This window comes from Sardina pilchardus, chromosome 2, assembly GCF_963854185.1.
Source record: "Sardina pilchardus chromosome 2, fSarPil1.1, whole genome shotgun sequence".
NCBI lineage: Eukaryota > Metazoa > Chordata > Actinopteri > Clupeiformes > Clupeidae > Sardina > Sardina pilchardus.
The window spans coordinates 37,790,271-37,814,040 of NC_084995.1; the positions used below are offsets into that span (position 1 = coordinate 37,790,271).

Here is a 23,770-nt window from a genome sequence, read left to right on the forward strand (position 1 = left end):
GACTCAATCCTGCTGGTTTGAACTGATCTATGCAGCTTGATTATTGGTTGTTGATAAAGAAGCAGTGAAGTTACACTGAAATTGGTGCATTAAACTCTTACCAAATGATTTCAGAAGTGTACCAATCTCATAAACCAAGGTTTTAAACACAGCTGCTTAACCAGTTCCAAACAAATACATATCCGTGTTGGATTAGCGATTGTACTGTATTTGCGTGGCCATGTTTTAGGGACATTTGGGGTGTCAATGGCCTCTTGGCTAGACGGACCTGCAGAGCAAGGTATATGGGTATTCCCTGGCAGATATGTAGGCTATTTTTATGAAGACAAAAATGCTTTTGCACTTACACATATGATGTCATTCAGAAGATGCACCAAAATGAAACTGCTGCAACACTTGCTTGTTTGTCTCATACAAGACCTAACTGATGATAGCTTGCATCAAAGTGTGCCCATCCAAACTAACTCCATATTGCATAATCAAGTTTGGCTTTGTTTCTTATAGGCTTTTAAAAAGCTGGTAGCTTCTTGCTTTTACCTGCTGTCAGCACAGATTACATCTTCATAGTCTAAAGCTAGTCTGTATCAACTGACAGAATTGGACAATTTATTCCCTACACTGGACTATTTGAACCTTCTGATACTACAAATGACTTTACTCTACTGTAACTGACCCTAGGCAGATGGGTTGGGCCCTTGAGTCGTGGATCTGTCTAAGGTTTCCTCCTATATTTATCTCCAATTCTAGGGAGTTTTTCCTTGCCCCTGTTACTCATGGGCTCTCTTTTGTTTAACACTCTGTAAAGCGCCATGAGACATGTGTAATGTGTTGGCGCTCTATAAGTGAAATTAAATTGAAATTGAATTAAAATTGAATTGCTGCAACAACTAGGCCTTGGTAAGACTGCTTCGCGGGACACTCATGACTGCATGGCAAAGCTACAATGGGCTGAAACTGTAAGGACAGTAGCCTGGCCCTGCCCACCTAGTAGGCCTATCTCTGCTCATATGTTTGGCTCCTGGTATGTTCCCCTCAGCTACCAGGATGGCAGTTTCAAGAGTGGCAGTTGTAAGTGGTAGTAGCAACACCTGCAAATATCAAAAAGATTGCAGCTGGGGGGAACGTGTATATTTTTAATGCCAGTCCAGTCCAGTGTCCAGTCCAATCCTATAGGAGGTAGTGGTCATGTAGTGGCTAAAGGAGTGGGGCCAGCATACAGCCTGTAAAGTCATGGGTTCAATTCCTAGCTGCCGCCACTGTGGCCAAGAGCAGAACACTTAACCCAGAGTTGCTCTGGGGAGATTGGTCTTTTTAATAATTTACACACAAATTTGGATAAAGCGTAAGTCAAATGAATATAATTTATATAACAAAGGCAAATACATTGTTTCTTGACTACCGATACAGTTACTATCCGTTAGGTGAAGCAGGAATCTATAGGATATGCTAACAATAGGATGTGACAATGTGACTGATTAGGCTAGACAAATGATTTCAAAGTTAAAGCAAAGTCTACGCCCATTACGATGCTAGGGTTGGGAACATTTCACAATGGACCCAGACTGAGTCTGGTGAAACCATAGGGTGAAGGCTATGAGGACAGAACTCTTCTGGTGTCTCATTCCATTTGTAATACTTTGACTTGGCGACAGGTGGCGCTAAGCATTTGAATAATGTTGCATTTTCTGAAAACAGCCAAGCTTACATTCTCTGCTTTGCAGTCATGAATAAAACGTCTTCATGCTGTTGCAGCTCCTGAGCACGGGTAGGGATCCGAACAGTTACATTCCCAGGAGTGATAAGAATCTTTCCAGGAGTAGCCTAGTCTATATGTAATGAACAGAAAATAAATAGTGTAGACTAGCTTCTTGCTAAATGTATTTTCATAGTTAGCCAATTAGCCTACTCTGTGAAATGTTTTGATTGAAAGATTTTTAAATGCAACCGCTGCTGTTCTAGGAAGGTGTGGCGTAATGATGCAAAGCTTACGGGGCTTCTCATACCAACGATATCAAAATAAGAATGCATAAAGTTGCCCCGGCAAAGTTCAGGTAAGGCGTCGTTGCCATTACATTTTATGTAATGTTGGGAATCCTGTGTTCTGAAGGCTGAAGGGGAGGATCAAGAATGAACAGAGGAAAAAAACATTTCATATGCGTCCCTGAACCCTATTGGTCAGACGGCTTTTCCTGCTGCCACAATCCTGCACACACGTGACCTACCTTTTTTGTACACACAGTCAAACGCTTCCACTAAAAAGACAACGCCATGGCATGTGGGACATATAAGTACGAGAATTACACATTATGAAACCACCCTGCTGAAAAGCAAAACACTACTCACCCATTCGAATCTATCGCTGAAGGTGGACCATGGCGGCTGCCACGAGCAGCAATGCAGCCACGCTACAGATGAAGCATTCCAGTCTCGAGCATACACGGAAACGCATAGATCCTCGGCGGAGGCAAGCTGCACTCTCTTTCCTTAGCAACATTTCTTTAGACGGGCGACCAGTACAGGATGATGGAGACTACAACATCGATGAGGACAATTCTGCTGAGGCAAGGACTAGACAGAGCCTGGTTTCTGCAGACCGTGCTCTGTATTCGGCTGGCGCTCCAGTTGCCCCCGCCACGGCGGCCCAAGCACTAGCTGCTGCAAACCAGGCTCAGAACATGAACAACCGAGCTAGTTTTGGAATGGGCTCTTTCGCAGCCTCCTGTGCGGATGCGGAAGGCGATGCGTTCTCAAGTGGGGCCCCGGTGGCACAGTCTGTGTTCAGCTCTCCCTTCTCCGCAGTGCCAGCCGCGACCCGAGGGAGACTTCAGACCTACACTCAGGGAATTATACCTGCCGCCTATGCCAGACAATCCTCGCAGAACTACAGTCTGGAAGGTGGTCAGATAGGTAACTCTGCTCTGGAGCTTCAAAGGTCCAGGTAAACCCTCCTAAATGTTTTCAACATTGTGCATGATAAACAACAATCTGATCGTCACCTTCTATATGCAATGCAATCTGCAGTCTCATTTCTCAGAACAATTGAAAATAAAAGACAACACATTTTGAACCTGTGAAGCTTAGAGAATAATATACATCCCTTTTAATTTTATTTCTGGTATGCTTCAACCATCACTGTACTGTAGGTTTTTGGACTTGAAATGTTGATTGTCCAGCACTGTTTACACGAAAAGGTCACAGGTCCCTTCTAACTTCATGGAAGCCTTAACATATAGCCTATAAGCACTGTCCATGTCATCCTTCTGTGTCCACGCGGAAATGTATTAGGACAGCTTGAATGAATGTTCCTTCTGTCCTACTTGTTATGACAGCAAGGACATTGTATTCTCCAATCCCAAACAGTTAGGTCATATCCCAGTGGGCAGCTGCAGGCTGTGATTTTTGGTAAATGTTGACTTGAAAACTGGTGCAGTGTTTGGCTGAACTATATTGCTGCATTGCTGCATTTTAAATGCTGCAGTTTAGATTTAGTTTTTTATCAGGACTTGTTACGCGATGGTGATTTAATTGACCTCAGAGGAGAAATGAAACTAAGGTTAAACTAAGGACCTCTCTGTTTCACACCCATTGACCTTGGCACTGTCATTTACCGGGCAAAGGCTGTCTGACCTGCTTTGCAGTAGTGGACAGTGTTTGGGTGGACAATATTAGATAACATAACTCAATTCTGAGTCGCAGTTTCATTCTGTTAGTGTTTCATTCTGTCTGGCAAAATCCCCGGTTGGATCTATTCTATGACGAAGCTCTCTAGGGTATTGGCTACAAATGATGTCAGACTTAGCCTAGAGACTTTTTGCTCACCAGTTTGTTTGAGTGAATGGTTTTCTGACATCGGCACAGATTACACACAGCTCTTTTGATGTGTTTCTTTGATAAGCCGTTGGTACTTCAGTCAGGTTATTTGAAACCTCTTCAGTGAAAGAAGGCCATAGTAATGTTTAAGAAGGAGGCTTCATGTGCATAGGCAATACATCTTGTTTGGGTTACATTCACCACTTAGACCTAGTGGCACTTGATTAGTAAAACTTACAGTACTAGTACTCTCTAATCCAGGGCGTGTGCACATTATGCAATTTCTTCAACAGAAACAAGTTGGTCTATTCTGCAAACCTGTGAACTGTGTGTGTGTGTGTGTGTGTGTGTGTGTGTGTGTGTGTGTGTGTGTTTAACCATTAGTCTTATCCCCCATTTGTGTCTCGCCTCATCCGCCTGTCCCTCCTGCTTGCAGAAATAACAGCTCCTGGGCAAGAATAGCACAGGCCATCCCGCCTCTGTCTGCCCCAACATGCCTGGTCGGAGCGCTGGTGCTCTGCATTTTTCTCCTTTCATTGTCAGCACAGACCCCTTCATGCAATGTGTTGACATCTGCTACTGACGTCTGTTGGCAGTTGGGGCCGATACTGTCATGCAGAGCAAAGCACACACCCGCCCAAAATTGTGTGTGTGTGTGTGTGTGCACACGAACGCGTGTGTATGTGTATGTGTAAAAACAGTTGCACAGAAGTGAGAAGTATGGCAGGATCACTGATACAGGGAGTTATTTATTTATTTGTTTTAAAAACCGCCACTGTCTTGGGCTGACCTTCCTGACTGATTCCTCTGTAACAGCGCCAGCTTTCCTGGTCATGCTTGTCAACCTCAGGTACTGCACATCTAGCATAGTGGTGGTCACCTAATAGACTTCAACGAGGGCAGGGGCAGGATGACTATGTGTTGAGAGCCACACATGCACATGTGAAACAGTGGCTGCACTCAGAGGCTTTGCACGGTCCGTTGGTCTTATTGGTCACCGGTTTATCTGATTATGATGAAATCAGTAAACTAGCGCAACCACTGCAGCTAAACAAAGGCCCACATTGCAACAGTAGGCTATTCCACTTTCTTTTCATGGAAGGTCACCCTCTTAGCAGAGAATTTGTTACACTTTTGTGAAGGATGTCTGGAAATCCCCTTGTTGTGCAGTTAAATCGTTTGTTTTTTATGTTCATTGGACATCAGTGTTGGACATTAAAAAATAAACCCCCTTGCAGGGTCCACTTCCTTTAGGCTTTACTGCATGTTTACTGTACATGTGTGTTTACATCGCATGTTTGTTACTGTTGTGTTTTGATGTTTTGTCATGTGAAGACAGATTCATCTTTTAATTTTCCTTTTTACATTTTTTGTATTGTTCCCTCATGCTTTTAATCGTTCTATATGCTGTTCTCAATTCTCGAATGATGTAAAGAACATCGAGTTGCCTTGGGTTTGCATTGTGCTATACAGATAAAGCTGCCTTGCTTTGCTTTACCTTGCCTTGCCTTGCCTAATGAGGGTAAAGGCATATGCCCAAAAGTGATCAATGTAGATCCATTTCTCATTTTTCTCTCTCCCTCTGACTCTCTCTCCCTCTCTAAACCTGTCTGTCTTTCTTTCGCTCAGGCTCCCCACACAGTGTTGTTTATACAGCGCTTTTGTGAGCTTCCTGGACGGCGTTCGTTCTAGTGCAGCTCTGCTGTCCAGTGTGTGGATCTGGTGGTGTGTGAGTGCTGAGCACGTTGCACCTGCTCCACACCTGCTGTCCTCTTGGAGCGCAGGACATAAACACCCTGTAACATTAGAGCCCGCTGTCCCAGTGCGTGCCATGCCTGCCCTTCATTGTTTTTTTCCCCCTTTTGTTACAGTGGCCCAGAGAAATATGAAGCAGGGAGGGGGTGATGAGAGAGAGAGAGAGAGAGAGAGAGAACAAAAATTCTGTTCCTCGCTCTTTCTCTCCTCTCTCTATCCGCTCATTTTTCTTAGACTTGTCTTTGAAATGTGAATTCTTCCTGGGCAAGGTGATTGTTTAGGGTCCACGTTCGTGCCACAGTATTTGACGGACCGTTCTCTGAGGTCCACGTGGCCAGGGGAAGGTCCGCTATCTTCTCCTCCGAGCGCAGACCTGGCCAGCTGCATGCGCTCATTAGCGGTGACGTGCCCCAGCGCTCAGATTTCGAGCTCTCCGTAGGGAACTGGACTAGCGCCTCATGGCTGGCACAGCCTAGTTGATGGGTAGAGTAACGGTCACACAGCCCCTATAAAGGAGACAAAAGTAGAGCGGGATTTGACTCTGAAAGGCTCTTTTTTTTTGTTGGTTAAAGTGTAGGTGGATACGTTTCCCCTGGCAGTGGCGATGGAAGCTCCCAGGCTCGCCTGCACAGAGTCTGGCTTGTTCTCAGGGGGGCAGCTGGTGAAAGGGAACGCAGGTTCCTGCTGGCGGAGAGGAGGCAGGATGCCCAACCCCACCACCACCACCGCCGCCGCCGCCGCCACCTCTCCCTCCTTCCAGTGTCCACTTCCTGTCTCCGAGCAGCCAGACTCCGAGCCCGCCTCTCTCAGCCAGGAACACTTCAGGCCCTTAGATGAGCTGCCAACATGTTCTGGAGAAGAGACGGCGCATAACAAATGTGCTCGCTCTCTTCCTCCTCCCCTTTTATTTCTCTCTGTTTTGGCTTGGTTATGCTGACTCATTGAGCGCAAATGAAGATAGACACACAAATTATCCACCTTGTCAGTGACAACAAATTTAGCTCGTAATTGGAAGCCATTTCCACCTTTCTTTCCACATCTGACAGCCGTGGGAAGGGCGTTTTAACCGGCGGTTGTGGCAGGCCCAAGATATTTAGTGCAATTGGGTCATGTCCATTTCGTTATTGTGTGGTGGGACTGAAGTCACGCTTGCCATTTCTGTGAGATTGCATAAGCCGAGAGAACAGATTGTTCAGGAAAGCAGCATGAACGCGGTCTTCCAGGCTTTCCAAAAAAATCATTTGTTGATGATGTGGGACTAACAGGTTCCCAGAGGAGATGGGGAGATTTAATAAAGAGTCTGGAGTGGAAGATATTTCAACTTTGAGCTGTCAGAGACGAACACAATGTCTTTGCCCACTGCACTCTTATTTTTGGAAAGCAAGAGCTCTGAGCAGCAGATGTTTGATTCTCACAACCTCCTGACTGATTTCATCTCTAGGTAGCTGTTTTTTTTTTTCTTTTCTTTTTTTGAAGTACAGCCCTTCAAAATTGGATTAGCACATGGTTGAACGTGTAATTGGCATACTGCCAAATCATCAGTGCATGTACTGGCTTCAGCTCTTTGAATCAGGCAAGTTTTTTTATCTGGAGAGTGTGCAAATTGAATCTGGAATTGTTCTGAACATTCCGATCAAAGCCTTTTAATAGGTCCAGCCAATACTTTGCTTTAATGTGATTGTTGGAGGTGAATTCCCAGCTGTCTCTAGTGCACCCTCTGTGAAAGAGGAAGTGAGAAAGAATGAGTCAGTCACAGTTCTTTTCTATTGTAGTGTTTTGTTTCTTGGGAAAAAATTACCCCTTGAAGGTCCAGCATGCCACTCTGTGTTCAAGTTGCTCGCCGGTGATCCATTGCTGGTCGGTGTCACGTTGTAATAACAGCTTTTGAAATGATTCATCAGACTCTTCGCAAATGTAAATAAGAGCGGCATGACTATCGTAAATGAGTAATGTGTGGTAGAGGTGATGCCTTTTCCATTGCTGCCGCCGCTTACAGTTGAAAACATTACTAGAGAACCTTTCTGTGGCCAACTCGCAGGGGAAAGATCCCAGGCTTAGTGAGTCCTTTTGAAGGCGAGTCAAATCGTTACGCGATCTTATCAGCTTTATTAACTGGTGAAATAAAGTTGATATTGTTGTTATTGTACATACAGTATGACCGCTAGCACACTGAAATCTGTGTGAAGTGGCCTGTTGTCTGTGTGTCAGTATTAAGACAAGGCAAAGTTCACCAGTCGGTGTCTGCTGCTCTGTCTTTCCCTGCCCTCTGTGTCTGTCTGGTCGCCTGAAGTTCACCGCATGGCTCAGGAATGCAGGAGCAGTGTAGCTGATTTTAGCGTTCATTAGATTAGATACAACTTCATTGTCATTGTGCAGAGTTCAAGTGCAGAGAAAAAGCAGTCTGAACAGTGCACACAGGTAGTGCAGTGTAAACAGTATTATGACCTAAAGTGCAGTGTGGACAGTAGTATACAGGTAACCAAGTGGTGATGGTGTGAGGAGGTTGGAGGAGGTGGGATTAGTTAGTTGGTTGTCACGGAGGTGCAGAGTTGGTGTTCTGTATGGTGACTGCCACAGGAAAGAAGCCTCCTTTGAACCTGCTGGTCTGGGTGCGGAGGGACCTGTAATGCCTCCCTGAGGGGAATAGGGTGAACCGTCTGTGGTTGGGGTGAAAACACTCTTTGATGATGCTCTGCGTCTCACGCAAGCATTGCTTGCCCTTGATGGCCTCGATGGAGGGGACTGAGGAACCAGTGATACCTGCTTCAAGTCTAATTGTTGAATAAAACAATCAAGTATTTACCAGTCAGATTTAACAAACACTAAATCATTCACCTTGTTAGCCTTTCCAAAGCTCAATCCTGGCCCTTGGGCGTATAGATGTAAGTATTCAAGCTCAACCCTTCACAGTTAGGGCTTATGAGTCTGCCATTAAGATACGGTAGTGACGAGCGGAGAGTGTCGGCGCAGACGCGTGTTGGTGATTGGCCCTCTGACCATCAAGGGCGCTCATCAATCACATGTATCCACAGAGGTGACCTTCAGACTGAAGCGTTGACAATTCGCAGGGAATCTGTCACTCCCCTCGGCCGTGTTTGCTCACTGCATCAGTGGCCGCTGCACGCGCCATCACACCCTGACCCACCACGTCCCACCGGTAACAGTCTGTACTGCTCGTCTTGTAACGTTTAACCTTTGTGGCAGTGCTGAGCAAACTTTAACCGGCTGAGAAAGCATGACTCCAGTCTTCTGTTGGAATACAAAAGAGGTGTTTAAACGCCACACCTTTAATGCTTTCTCTGAAAGTACTATTGTCTTTGCAAACTCGCAGCTAATGGCCCGCATTCCGGCGGCAAGGTGTTGTTGAGCGTGACACTGAACTCTGCCTGGCCTCCACGGGCTGATCCCCTTACACATGGCTGGTTGTGGAGTGGGGGCGGCATGCTCTCAGGCTGTAATTCAGCAGTGCAGAATACTATGTTTGGATGCATGCTTGACTGATGTCGAAGGTTTGGATGGATATCAGTGATAAGCTCTAACCTGGACTTTCACAGAATGCCATTCAAAGATTCACTAAACCGTTTTCGCTGGATTACAGTTTAAAGAGATTAAAGTCACTGCAGTTCAAGGGGGAGTTTGTGGGGGTCAGAGTGACTGATGATTTGTGTATTGATTTGTGATTTTTTTTAAAATATGATTTTAGAACGTTTTGCCTTTACTCAGATAGGACAGTGGAGAGTGACAGGAAACAAGTGGGAGAGCAAGATGATGGGATCGGGAAATGACCACGGGTCAGATTCGACCCTTGGTCTCCCCGTGGCTACTTGGGCCCGAATGCTGTACGGATGCCGCGGTGCCTTCCACAACAGAATTCTAAGGGAGTTCCAGTAAAAGCCTGTTTGAGAGATGAGTTGGTACTTCTAGGTCTCACACAAGCCTTTTGAAATGTGACGTCTGTGCTGCTGCCAGGGTCATCATCTGTATTTCCTCAGGATGGTTTGAATCCTTTGTTTCCACATAAAACAGTGTCGTGGTCAATCTAATATTATGTGACACAGCATGTGTTCCACGTCACTCAAAACACGATTTGCAGTGAGCAAATCCCTCTGAAGTGAGGGCTGGTTTATGTCAGGAAAACTTCTAAAAAAGCACATCCCTCTCCCTGTCCCCCCTTTCCTGACTCTGTCGTTGCGTCCATCTGTGCAGGCGGAGACTCATCTCCCAGCGCTCGTCGCTGGAAACGTTGGAGGACATCGAGGAGAACGCTCCTCTCCGCAGGTACAGTATGGCCGCCGCTGAATCTGCTTATAGGATGAGTCAAACCTAACTTAATTAGTGTCTGCAAGCAGAACACCAAGAGCATCACACAGTGACAAAGCAAATCTCAGACACCCCCCCTCCCACACACACACACACACACACACACACACATACACCTACAGAATGACATTGTGATGGTAAGGATGTGTTCACTCTCTTCTCTTGTCTTTTTTTCTTCTCTTGTGCTCAGGTGCCGAACCTTATCGGGTTCCCCACGACCAAAGAGCTTTAAAAAGGTTCATTTCATCAAGAACATGAGGCAGCATGACATGCGCAATGGAAGGTATGCACACCACGCCAAATCCTGTTTGGGTTTCAACACCCCACACACAGAATAGTCCTGGGTGTACAGAATGTGAAGACTGAAATTGCCCATCTGAATATTGTTAAGATCATTTTGAGATGGAAATTTGTAAACAAAATCATCCCTGTCCAAATGCATGCATACTAACTTATTAAGCAAATAGACCTGACGTAATTTAAGTGTTATATCACTTGACACACCCATGTGAACCCAACACAAGAACACTTTGTCCTCTTCACTCCATGCCTGTCTGGGCAATATTCATGAAGATTTACTGTTAAACCTGTTTGAGATAATGTTCTCGTTATCTGACCCCATGATGTCAGTCATTTAAATAACTTCCTGACTGTTATCGTTCATGGAGTTCATTGAGGAGCCAGAGCTCTCTCTAGGATTTATGCTCTGTATCTTTCTAGAAAGAATAAACTTAACTTTTCAGTATGAAGCTGACACTCCACTTCACACAGTACACTGACCACCATAATCTAATATCAGTGATTATATGTAACTCCTGCATAGCTACAGAAAGGCAAGTGTTTATTAAATCATGCATTAAGATGGGTTTTAAAAATCAGGCATCCAAATTTTAAATTGACATGTTTCACAATCAAAATGATTGTGATACAGCCTCAAATCTTTTACGTCCATTGGGATGTGTGATCATGGCTAACTAGCTCTCGTTTTTTAAGAGCTTAGCGAAAGATAAATATTTAAAAAGAGAGTTCAACTAGTGAGATGTCCGTGTCGGTAATTTTCCACTCTCCTGTGGTGAGACGTGTGGATTGTAAGTGAAGTTATAAATGAGTGGTAGGTCTCCGTGGAGCATGGCTTGTCCATCAATGTTTGTTGAGTGTAGTTTTAACCTCTTGACTTTCTAAGTTAGGTTTTAAGACAGACTTCATGACGCAAAGTGGTGTTTTTGTGTGAAATAATTGACACGTTTGCTCTTTGTTATGGCAAAGATGATGATTAGTTAGTCTATGTTCAGGTTCATCTTTAACAACGTTGTCATTACTGTGCCCTGGAGACCAACGACGCAGAGCACTCTGTGTGTACGCTGTGTGCAAAATCCAAAACACATTGCGGTTATAAATGATAGATAGCGTGTGGTGAACAGGGAGAGTGGATGTGGAGTTGTTGCCCTGTTTTTGGAGAATCTAAAAGTTAAGTGGGTAGAAGAAAAGTCGTGATGTTTCCTCTCCTCAGGACATGGGATGGTAAAGTGGTTGCAGCTGGGTGTCTGGAGGCCTTGTTTGTTTGTTTTGTTTGTTTATTGTTTGTTTGTTTCTCAGATTCCTTTTTGCTGAGATAACTGTTGCGTTGCCACAGGCCAGAGTGTGGCACAACAGGACTGGAAAGTGCCATGTTCTGAGAAGGGTGTCAGCAGAAATTCTATGTTTTCTTATTCGTAACATGATATGCCTGATCCAAAAAAAAAACACTCTCCCATACATATTCTTGCCTTGATTTATGGCAAATACATCAGAGGAAACACACCAGAGAAAGAGCAGAATGTGTAATGGCTTTAATGCACCAAGACATTTACTAACCTTCAAAGCAGAGATAGTTACACAACACCCACTGCAGGAGACCCAAATCCATGAAGACAAGGGAGGAAAAATATGTGGAGAGAGAAATGTGTAGCATTGCTGAGGAGCACTCCTTGTTTTATTCCTCTGTTATGTCTTCTTTATTTATTCAAGTGTTCACACAGAGGTGCACGCCTCATTTAAACAGTCCAAATGTTCCACAGACCTGTGATGGCCCAGTGACTCAACACAATAAGGAACACATCACGGACTGTAGAAATGGGGTCCTTTGTCCTTATTTCCTGACTTTGGTCATTTGATATTTCATCTCTGCACACTGTTCCTGTGAGTTCTGCACCCACATATAGGGTCACTTTAATTAGTTCATTTATCATTTTGTCTTGTAGGATAGTCCTTATCAGTGGCAGAAGATCCTTCTATAGTGTTTTTTCTGTCCTGCCCTATCGAGATTGTAGCCAAGCAGGGTATGTATTCTTCAGCATGCAAACCTCCTTTATTTCCAGCCTCCCATCTCCTCTCTCCTCTACCCACCTCCCCAACCCCCCTGTCCCCCTCCGTCCGTGCTCTCATTTTTGTTTTTGTGTATACAGTTCCATGGAGAGTAGCCCTGAAGCAAATAGCACTCACATGTTATGCAAGTCATCTTTTATTAACACCAATTCTGACCGTAATGGGCCAGACCTAAGGCAGATATGGATTCACCTTCAGACAGTGCTAACTACTCTAATCTCTGTAGTCTTGCTATCAAAGTCACAGCTGGGATAACGCTGCTGTCATACTTAAAACATGTGCACATTTTTAGGCCGAGGTGGCTCTTGGCAGTCATCTTCTCTGTTACTGTTCAACCAGCAGGCTAGAGTTCAGATATGTCTACTCCTTGTGGGGGTTAGTGGAGCGTGTAGTGACATTTAATACACAAATATAAACACAATGCTGCGCGAGAGGCTTTCTGTGTCTTCATATTTCAACCGGGGCCCGACCATCGCTCCCCTCTTGCCTGCACACTCTTCTTGGCATGCTTTGGTTTCATCTCTCAGCTCTAACACTGGTGTTCCCTCTCAGCAAACTCTCATTTCTAAACAAACAACAACAACAAAAAAGGAGAGCGTTGGAGCTGAAACCCAGCACTGTGCTTGCCCTGCTCCCTCACTGGCTTCACTGTTGCAGTTTGTAAGATGAAATTAACAATGCTGATATTGATTCCCCCCATCTCACTCACTCACCACCCCCCCCCCCCGCCCCAGTCTACCCCTCTGCAACACAACCACCACTCAAACATACATACACCCATCCACTGGCCTCCAATTGACTGCCTGGGAGTGGTAGTGTGAGTCTATAGGCTGGGCTTGCCTTGGGCTGAAACAATGGTGAATGAGGGGGTTCATTATTTCGCGCAGCGCGGGGGCTGGGAAGCGACCTCGGAGTCGCTGCCTCCCGTGTCCCGTATCTCGCCAGAGCAAAAAACTAGAGGGAGGAAATGAGCTGATAAACACTGGAGGGAGAGAGAGAGAGATGAAAGCCAGTGAATGCACCCTCTATATGAACTATCGAGTGTCTGCTTTAGATCCCACATAATGACCGCCCTGATGCTGCTGCTGCTGCTGCTGCTGGGCCTTGGTGGGAAAGCGCAGCTTCAGATGTTGACCGCACAATCGGAGACCTCCCCACCACTGTCCCTCCGCAGTCTCCTCAGGAAATGGCCTCGGGAAGTACCCCGGCGCATTTGGCAGTGCAGCGCCGAGCCGACCCTCTCGACCCTCTGGCCGACACACGTCCCTCTCTAGACCTCTACTCTGGGCCAGACAGTTACAGCCAGCCTTATCAGGATGTGCCATAAGGTAGCTGTACTGTAGCTGTGCTGTTGACTGACTGAGAACTCCACTGAAAAAAAAATACCCTCTTCAAGATGTAGGACATGCCCCTTTGGAGTACTTCAGTATTCCTGCGTTCCTCTTTCTATCTCTGTGTCAGCGCTGCTGCTGCTGCTGCTGCTGCTGCTGGTGGTGGTGCTGCTGATTTTTTTTTTTTTTTTGGCCTAGTTACAGTGATTGATTTCCGAGAGCGAGCTTGAGCTAGTCTGTTAGTCTGCTAATTGGCCCCGGGTCCCCGGAGGGACACAGTAGTGAGATGAGGAAAGGCGAGCTGATGTGTTGTCCCCCTTTTTTCCCGGCCCGGCCGTTTTTTTTGCTCTCGGACAGGTGAAAGGGGCTGATGGTCCACTGGTGTCCTTCCTCTGGGAGATTCTGTTGCTTTTTTTGTGTGTCTGCTGTTTCTTTGTTGCTGCGCTGCAGGTGCCTCTCTGTCTGACCTCTCCTGCCTGTTCTCCTCCTCCTCCTCCTCCTCCTCGTCCTCCTCCTTGTCCTCCTCACTCTATTGCCCATTGTGCATCTCCCAAGAGTTAATGTGGGTGGTGGTGGGGGGCAAAGGGGGTGTGGGGGGTAGATTGGCTGTTTCATTGCTTTTGTCCGTCTTGTCCTTAATGAATGCTCCCGCCGACACCCCTGAGTGTTTTGGCCAGGTAACCCGATCAGGCTGAAAACAACTGTGTCACGGTCACGGAGCCAGACTCTTCTCCGCTCCTCCTGGGATGCCTCCTCGGCTTCTCGGCTCCTCTCCCACAGGCCCTGGCAGCACAGTGTACACACACATGACAGACTGTTGGCCTCGCATTGGCTAGTCACCCCCCTCTACTCACCTAATCCCAGCCAAGGGAGGAGGCCTGGAACCCAAACTGTCAACACCAGATCCTGATGCTCCGGATTAGCCATTATTGTTTGTAAACAAACAAGCTCTGATGAGATGACGACACAGCGTTATGTCATTACAATCTGGCCATCAAGCTCAAGTCACATGAAGAAGATTATTTCTGAGTTTTAGATTTGCGAGTTTGGCCCACCGTTGCACCCTCCTGGTCACACATGGCGGCGGTCACATGTGTGAGCAAATGTTGACATGAGGAGCAGACAGGGAAGTGTCGCTGTGTGATAGCTTTAGACTTCAGGATTATTTGCTATCTGTCGGAGTCACATGCCCAGTGCATGAAAACAACAATTTTGAAACTTGAGGAAACTGTACTTCCTCTTATCTTGCAACAAAACATTTTCTTAGTCAGCTGCTGGTGAAGAGGGAAAGGCCCAATACCTTCTTTGTTTATTGTCAGTGCATTGTAACCCTACAATCGTTCCCTGAAATGCTTAGAAGATGTGATCTTGCAACAACATAATCATACAGGACAGGACTGAAATTCAGTTCTCTGTCCTAACTACACATTTGGAATCTGCTATAGAAGTATGAAATGTGACACCCTGGTGATGCAACGGCTCCAACTGTAACAGTTTGCATTCCTACACGTTGGCTGCCAACATGAACAATGTCTTATTTCCCTGTTGGCATCGAATGCAAGACTTCAGACTCAATCTCCTCAAAACTTTTGCAATTCAGCCCTTCCCCCAACACGTTAATCTATCCAAAGGAACTGTATTAAACTCTTAAACTGCTTGATATATTTTTCTGGGAAACCTGGAAAAGCTTAGTGTAAGGGCTTTCTGCCTGGGTGTGGGAGTTCTGTGGGCTTTTTTTAGGTGGGTGTGGGGGATGGTATGCGGTGTGGGCACTAAGGAAGGGTGGTGGGGCCGGGTGGTGTGGGCACTAAAGAAAAGCAGAAGGGCATTGGATGGCAGAGACGGCCATTTTGAGCGAGGCGAGTCTATCGTGATGTGTTTTGCCTCGGCAGGGATGTGAAAATGGAGAGTGGGCGTCAGCGGCACCCTTCGGGCGGCGTCAGTGCCAAGGAGATGGTGATCGGGCTGGAGGGCGTGGAGCTGGGCGCAGATGGCAAGGTGAGGAGGGCTTCTGGAACTTTCCTCTCTGCCACCCTAGGACGCGCTGTTCGTTTCGAGTCAGAAAGAGAGTAAATATTTACCGGACGGCTTAAGTCGTGACGGGGAATGCAGCGCCGGCCCTTTTCCTCGGCAGCTAACCTTACCTCTCCGTAGACGGTTGTTGTGCTCTACACCAAGTGAGACTGGTAGACTAATCTAGAGTACTGCTGTGTCTATGCGGATGTTGATGTTTTGTGTGTGTGTGTGTGTCTGTTTTTTTTCGATCCACCTGCAGACGGTGTCCTACACCCAATTCCTCTACCCCACCAACGTGCTCGGGCGGAGGAACACCATCGACTCCACGTCGTCCTTCTCGCAGTCTCGCAACGCCAGCCACAGGAGCCTGAGCCTAGCACGTGCCAACAGCAACCAGAGCAGCCTTGACACAGGTCCGTGAGCCAGGGCACACTCTGCGCCCGCTGGAACGGCTGTGCCGTCTGCCCGCCTTGTTTTCCTCTCCTCAAATGTCTCCTCGCCTCTGTCTGCTGTATTGTGGGGCAGCCGTGGCCTACTGGTTAGGGCTTCGGGCTTGTAACCTGAGGGTTGCCGGTTCGATCCCCGACCAGTCCACGGCTGAAGTGCCCTTGAGCAAGGCACCTAACCCCTCACTGCTCCCCGAGTGCCGCTGGTTGGGCAGGCAGCTCACTGCTCTGGGTTGTGTGATTCACCTCAATGTGTGTTCACTGTGTGCTGTGTGTTCACTAATTCGGTTAAATTGGGTTAAATGCAGAGAACTGAATTTCCCTCACGGGATCAAAAAAGTATATATTCTATTCTATTCTATTCAACTCTTACTCACATAGAGCAAAATGACCGTTCAAGGGAAGTTCAGTCAAAGCAAGTAGAAGAGGGGTAGTCAGGATGGAGAAGGAGGTTGTGTGCGTGCTAGGTGCTAAGTGCTATCATGAGATTGTGATTGAAAAATGACACACACACACACACACACAAACACACATTAGAGTGATGGTTGCATGTGCAGATTATATTTGAATGTTGTGTGTCCAGCTGCTGACCGATTGTTTGCCTCTGTCCTGTGGCCTTCAGGGAATGACGTGGGAGACTTTAGGGAGTACGACCCTAACCTCCTGGACGACCCTCAGTGGCCATGCGGGAAGCACAAGAGGGTGCTCATATTTCCCTCCTACATGGTGAGTTTGGGTTGGACTGGGAACAATAACAACAATATCTCACGCGATCCATCCATGACATCGAGAAACCCGTTTTGTTTTGCAAAATACAGAGGCCCCCATGGTTACTTTACTGAAATCCAGCCCCTTCGCTTGGCTTTTCAGACTGCTGGGGAATACCAATGGCATTGCCTCAGAGGCTGTCTTTCACTCATCCGTGTCCCGCGTGGTAACTGTGCGTAAGCTGTTTGTCCCCACCGTAGAGTACACCGTGTTTTCATTCATTTGTCCAGAGGTGTCCAGCAGTCCCGATTGTTGCCGTTTCATTGAGCACGGAATGCCAGTGTTTTTCCAGCCTTTTGTCAGTCCGAGTGCATCACTTCCACCGGCTCACGGGGAGTCATGAGATTAGCATCTAGCATGTACAGCCCAGATTCCCCACTGCACGGCCATTAGCTTAGTCAAACACGGGGGGGGGGGGGGGCAGAGGCCAGGGCGAGTGATGCTCCTGCCTCCACGGCTGGACGGATTGTCCGTGTACACAATGACGTTGAGGCTTTTCTAAACAGTAGTTTCTATGCTCGCATGTGATGGACTGGGAATATCACCAAAACAAAAACACTGTCAGACAAAGGCCAGCTTGTGTTCTGTTGTGTCGGTTCATGGCATGACTAGGCCGTTTCATCACCCTCAACCATAAGCACTGGAAGCCGGCGATTTGGATCCGTTTCTCCTCTCTCCCCTCTCGGGGTGACCTCACAGTTTTGTAGTCTGTCCTCTCAGTGACCCCAGTGCTTAAGAGCCTGGTCATTTTACCGGAGGAGGAGTTTTTGTTTTCGTGTTCCTCGTTGTCTTTTGGCTGTGTGTGTGTGGACTGAATGGCTTTCTCATGCACCAGCAGAGAGAGTGGGTTTGGATGCTGTTTACATAACTGCTCCCTCCCGCTCCCGGCTCTCTTCCCATGCTGCCCGGCCTCTTTGTTATTGTGCTGGATACTAGACGCACACTTGTATTTGTTAAAAAATAAATAAATAAACTGCAGCCAAGGCCAGACGGGACTTATTTTTCCCCTGCCCTCCCAAGTCCCAAAACAATTTCCATTGTGTTCCGTTCTGGAATGTTACTAGAAAAACCAGAAGTGAAGGCTGTGTTTGGCCTTCAGTAGGTGCCCATTGTGGCGCCTCTCCATTGATGTTTGTGGAGTGGGTTCTCCGAATACATTCCCATGTTCCCTTGCAGAAGTAAAAGGACATTAAGTAACACATACCATTATGTTTTCATCAATAGCTTCTATGTTTTGGAACAGTTATTTTGTCTCTGTATTGCATGGTAACATAAATACCTAGTGGTTAAGTAAAGTAAATTATTGTTTTGGATTTCATTCAGTAGTGTGATACAATTCCACCCAAAATAGTTTCCATCATAAACTATTTTCACCCTTACTTATAGCTAAATGGATATCCACAAGGAAATTGTGATTCATCAATAATATTGAGTCGAATGTCTCACACTTTAATCTAATCTAGACACAGGCACTTGTAACATAAGGACGGGCCACCTTTTTCCCCTGAAAGTGCCCTGTTTTGATGGCATTGTGTGCTGAAATGGGAGCCGAGTGACCTGTGCTCCGACACCCTGCCTGTGACCTCATGGAAAGGACTGGGAGTCCCAGCTGCCCGCTAACCTAACTCTGTCTGCCTTCTCCCATAGACCACAGTCATCGAATACGTCAAGCCCTCTGACCTCAAGAAGGACATGAACGAGACGTTCAAGGAGAAGTTCCCGCACATTCGCCTAACCTTGAGCAAAGTCCGAAGGTACACATTAAGTTATAGACCGGAGAAACAAGGGTCGTTTGTTATTCCTGACTTCACACACAACTTTAAATAATCACATATGTCCAACATGATGATAAGTTACACAGGCCCGAGAATCTTTGGAAGGAGTACATCTCTTTTGGATCTGTGTATAATTTAGCGTCTCTTCTAACTGATCCAAGAGGCTTCTAGTTCAGCTGTGATCTTTTTTTCTCTCTTACGGCATATGACAAGTACGACATTGGTCTCCTTAAATCAAAACTGACATCAGACAAGATGCTTTTCTGTTACGGCAGATATGTAGCCTTGCTGACTGTATTTGTGTGTGTGCGCGCGTGTGTGTGTGTCAGTCTAAAGAGGGAGATCCGTAAGCTGGCTCAGGAGGAGTGTGGCTACGAGGAGCCCACGGTGGCCATGGCCTTCGTCTACTTTGAGAAGCTGGTGCTGCAGGGCAAACTCAACAAGCAGAACCGCAAGCTCTGCGCCGGCGCCTGCGTGCTCCTGGCTGCCAAGATCGGCGGCGACCTCAAGAAGCACGAGGTCAAGCATCTCATCGACGTGAGTGTCTTGTCTGTCAACTTGGCCTTCGGGGAGGGAGCTCAATTATGCCCGTCTCTACAGTGATCCTCACTCATACAGTGATTATTTCATATAGAAAAGCTTCAGAGTTGATATCTTACTTGTGCTTTTTGCTCCTGTTGTACTTCATTGATGTTGATCGTTTTTGTTCTGTAATGTCAAAAATCAGTAGCCGTAAATGTCACACGTGACTGAGATGAAATGTGACCCTGTAAAGCGGAACCAGTCGTTTCGGTAAAATGTATTAAATTAAGTTATTGTGCTCACGTGAAGGGCCATAAACTAAGCTTTCCAACGATATGTATATCGAGGGTATTACACAAACTATCGCTAAGATAACCGCATCCAAAGTTGACATGGTTCTCCTGTCATGAAATGCCAGAAGAGGAGAAATCACCTTTTTAAGCGGCGCGTGCACAATGGGAATGACAGCAAATTTGTTGAATCTTCGCCGGGTTTAACAGTCAAAACGTATGTTTTTCCGTGAAATGCGTTGACGATATGAAACTGTTGACTGTATACAGTCGAATTATGCGAAAACGTGAAATTCAACATTTTAACCCGGAAGTTTGTTATTGTTGATTTTCTCAAAATAACGTTGTGCGCAAAACGACTGATTTCGCTTTGAATGGTCACAAATCCACTGTAGGCCTGTGTGCGTGTGTGTGTGTGTGTGAAGACGCTTGCACAGACTCGTTTGTCACGAGGTGCCCAGCCAAGTCCTCTTGGGTGTCTTGTCTGATCTAAAATGAATGAGCATGCGATGTGTCTGTCCCTGTCGGGCAGAAACTGGAGGAGCGGTTTCGGGTGAACCGCCGCGAGCTGATCGCCTTCGAGTTCCCCGTGCTGGTGGCGCTGGAGTTCAACCTGCACCTGCCCGAGCACGAGGTCATGCCCCACTACAGACGCCTCCTGCAGGCCTCCTAGCGGCAGCTCCCCGTCGGGAGGTGCCCCGGCCCTGGCCCCGCCCCGGCTCTCCCGATCCCTGGCAGCACCGCCTCCGCGTCCGTCCCACTGGACGTCCTGGACTCTGGTCCCCTGCCTGCTATTCAGATGGACTCGCCCGATCCCCACCCTCTACCGCAGACCCCAGGTCAGCCTGAGGGACACGCGTCTACTACAGTTTCTGCAGACTTTTTGGGGAAGGAAGCATTTGTTAAGGGAGCTCCCCCAACCGTCTCCAAAGACGTTACCTCCCCCCCCCCCCCCCCCCAACTCCTTCCCCTTTTTTTTGTCTGTACAGTATCCTTTGTACACATTTGACTTGATTTTCTTAACATTTTCAGTTTCTTCTGGCTCTCTTTGCTGAGGCCCCCCGTCCTTGCGTTTAAGGGGTCAGGGGGTCACGGCCGCTGCAGCTGACTTGTGGTGTTGTGAATGTCTCCCGCGGGAGAGCGAGACGGAGCCCGCTGGTGCTCTGCATGAGCCGCAGCTTGGGGATTGTGCAAGTGGTCGGCCCTTTTTTGTTTTTTTGTTTTGGTTCTTTTTTTTTGACAAGCGCTCAACTCATTCACTGATTCGAGTCCCACAAGTTGAACCACAATCTGATTAGCAAGTGATTGTTCATTTTTCTTCTTTTTCTTTTTTTTTCATCCTAATGGCATGTTGCCTTACTTTCTTAATCAAACGAATCAGAGTCTTCGCTAGAGCTGAAAGTGACATGACTGTTATGTCTTAACAGTGACTTCACAATAGTGAAAACATCCATCTCATTCTGATATCACTAGAAGTGCACTTTTCTGTCTTGGTTTTGCTGGCCAGACCTGTGTGTCAAATATAACATGTGTATATATACAAATATATATATAAAACATGTACTATATCACGAAGACATTCTACAGCTGTGAGGTTTAAAACCATTCTGTGTCGAGAGACAAGGAGATAAGATTTGTCTTTTTTTCTGAATACCGTAATTTTTTTTTTCTTCCCCATTTACTTTTGTATTTCACCTAGGCTTGTTTCAAATATCCTTCAGAGGCTAACACCTGGGCCAAATCACTTGATTTCCTCATCACCAACCAGCTGTTTCTGTTTCACTTAAATGAGAGACTTTTTTTGTTTTCTCTCTGAGGGAGAAGGAGAATAGCAGCCTCTGTGGAATTTTATACTCTTGTAAGCAGTACTTTGATGTACGCGGAGTCCTGTTTTTTTCTACTATTGTGTGCGGACTTTGAACATTTGGTAACTAGGCCCACTGCCACAGTACTCCTGTCTCCTGTGCTCTATGTTAGAGTGAATTACCAGCACGGTTTACAGTGCTACATGGGAGATAGGCGGGAGGCACGGACAGATTGCGTGTGGCAGACGATGACGATACCAGCGACGACCGCTGAAGATGCAGCAGATATGGAAAGAGTGGAGGGATGACGAAAGGTCCCCGGCTTGGGTCTTTAATAAGCTACAGTCGCAAAAATATTTCTGGAAACATCATAGCAATGTTGACTCGTTTTAGTCTTAAATCCTGTTCTGAAAGGAAAGATGTTCACTCTGTTCACTGATTACATTTTTCTTTTTTTTCCACATCTCTATTTTACTCAAGTTAGAGGTCTGTTGGTTTGTCTTGGCTCAATGATGCAAGTTAGTTTTTTGTTTTGTTTTTGTTTTGTAATCAGTGTTTCCTGGCCATTTCTCTTCACTGACAGTGGTATGAGTCACTGTTGAGTGGTTAATTTGAATGGGAAGTGTTTCTTTCACAAACAGTTGTGGTAAAATAAGATAGCCAGCCTTAGATAATATCTTTCAAGGTTGTCCCTGTGGCCACTTCACTTCAATAAAGTTAATAAGTTCAATAAAGTTATGTAAATCAGTATGTTAAATTGCAGTATGATTTGCCAATCAACATTTTGTTAGTGTGCATAATCTACTTTATGCAGATCACATTCAGATTTCACCTTTGTTTTAGATGGGAGAAACCAAAAGTAAGATGTCCATTTTTAGAACACAATTTGGCCTCAGGACATGCACTTTAGATCTTTGTGATAAACAATACTTATATCCACCAAATTTAAGAAGTAAATACATGCATATTCCTAACAATGTGTATGTTTTTGCTATTGTGTAAATATATATGCCCAAGAGTATGTGTGTGTGTGTGTGTGTGTGTGTGTGTGAGTGAGTGAATGTGTGTGTGTGTGTGTTTGTGTGTGTGTGTGTGTGTGTGTGTACATATGCTGCTTTGCTTGTTCAATAAAAAAAGTTAATGCATTTCTCCTGTGTAGTACTCCTTCAAAGCTTGTTACTTGTTCCTCGATATTTAGGCTTGTGTCCTCTGCTCTGGCTACCATGCTGACCTGCTGAACGCGGTCAACTTAAGGCCCGAAGCCCACTGTAACAAACTCCCATCTCAATCTCTTTATGACCATTATCCATACCAGAAGGTTCTGCAGCCCAGACAACGTAGGCCCCAGGATCTCTTTCAAAACAGTGTGTGTTGCTGTTAACTTAGAAATAAAAGTGCAGGGGGCGTGCGTGTGTGTGTGTGTGTGTGTGTGTTTGCCCCGAGGCCCTGACACGGTTCCAGGGTAAACAGGCTCCGCAGTCACGCTGGTCTCGTGCAGCGACCAAAACAAACACAAGGGCCTGACCCAGGACACCCTGCATACGTGGCTTAGCCACCTCCATTGACCAGCTAATTCCCCCCTCGCTGGCGCATGAAAGCCAGCTATTGACGGTCTTTCCTGGGCCCTGGGCACACAGCGGTGACCCTCATTGTGGAAAGGTATGTGTACACCGTCGGGGCAAGCCGTACTCGCTCGGCGTGCTTCCTTTTCAAAACGCCCTGAATTGGCTGAGGTGGCATTTTAAATGCCCTTCCCCCAATTCTGTGACTCAGAGGTTTCTCTCTCTCTCTCTCTCTCTCTCTCTCTCTTTCTCTCTCTCTCTCTCTCTCTCTCTCTCTCTCTCTCTCTCTCTCTCTCTCTCTCTCTCTCTCTCTCTCTCTCTCTTTCTCTCTCTCTATCTGTCTGTCTTTCTTCTTTCTCTTCTCCCCTTTGGCTAAGCAGGCCATCTTGCCATTACTAGCCATTTGTAAACAAGGAAGTGGTCTGTGTGTAGCTCTGAATGGACCTAATTGAATGTTTTGTGCGGCCGGCCACGGTTGCCAGTGAATGAGTGGAGCCTCTTGTTGGTTGTTACTAAAGCTTGTCTCGGAGGTGAAGTGCAGCGCAGTGATGGCCCAGTGTGAATGGGATCCTCCAGCCAGCCAGCTCGCTGAGGTGGCCATCCAACCCCGACCGCTGCTCTTATTGGCCATTTTCCTGTCAAATAGGGCCGGTAACGGAGAACCGGTGACGCACAACAAGACACAAAATGCCTCATTATTATTTCATGAGAGTCTAAGAGAATCAATCGGCCTTACATAAGAGGGACACAGATAGGGGACTGCTTTAGAAGGGTCTCTATTCACACATGTATGCAGGCCTATGTATGCACTGCACCAACACAAAGTGCTGATTCCTGGAATCAATCTGCGCTTCAATGAATTATGCATTAATGGTGTAACTACAATGTATAGAAGTATACAGTATGTAGTACTACATTAACACAGCATTTGCTATGTTTAATCTATTGGGGGATGTAACAACCATGTAATAAGGGTACATTTGATCCTGAAGCCTGATATTATTAT

The 23,770-nt window shown here is 46.3% G+C and overlaps 1 protein-coding gene across 2 annotated transcripts; it reads left to right on the forward strand.

Moving 5' to 3' along the window:
- The first annotated feature begins 2,228 nt into the window (after positions 1-2,228).
- cables1 (Cdk5 and Abl enzyme substrate 1) lies at positions 2,229-22,347 on the forward strand. Of its 2 annotated transcripts, XM_062530159.1 has the most exons (10): positions 2,229-2,938; positions 9,772-9,843; positions 10,076-10,168; positions 12,126-12,203; positions 15,473-15,578; positions 15,856-16,009; positions 16,665-16,768; positions 18,458-18,564; positions 18,915-19,122; positions 19,930-22,347. In XM_062530159.1, the coding sequence occupies exons 1-10, from the start codon at positions 2,373-2,375 to the stop codon at positions 20,068-20,070; spliced, it is 1,629 nt and encodes a 542-aa protein (XP_062386143.1). In that variant the 5' UTR covers positions 2,229-2,372; the 3' UTR covers positions 20,071-22,347. The 2 variants fall into 2 exon arrangements, with proteins under 2 accessions (XP_062386143.1, XP_062386152.1); XM_062530168.1 differs by lacking the exon at positions 12,126-12,203.
- Positions 22,348-23,770: the final 1,423 nt, after the last annotated feature.

Bases quoted from the DNA above. Each gene is read 5' to 3' on its own strand.
- cables1 (XM_062530159.1), top strand. From the start codon at position 2,373: ATGGCGGCTGCCACGAGCAGCAATGCAGCCACGCTACAGATGAAGCAT. The intron at 10,169-12,125 runs GTATGCACACCA...TTTGTCTTGTAG, and splicing joins CATGACATGCGCAATGGAAG to GATAGTCCTTATCAGTGGCA. The intron at 19,123-19,929 runs GTGAGTGTCTTG...CCTGTCGGGCAG, and splicing joins AGGTCAAGCATCTCATCGAC to AAACTGGAGGAGCGGTTTCG.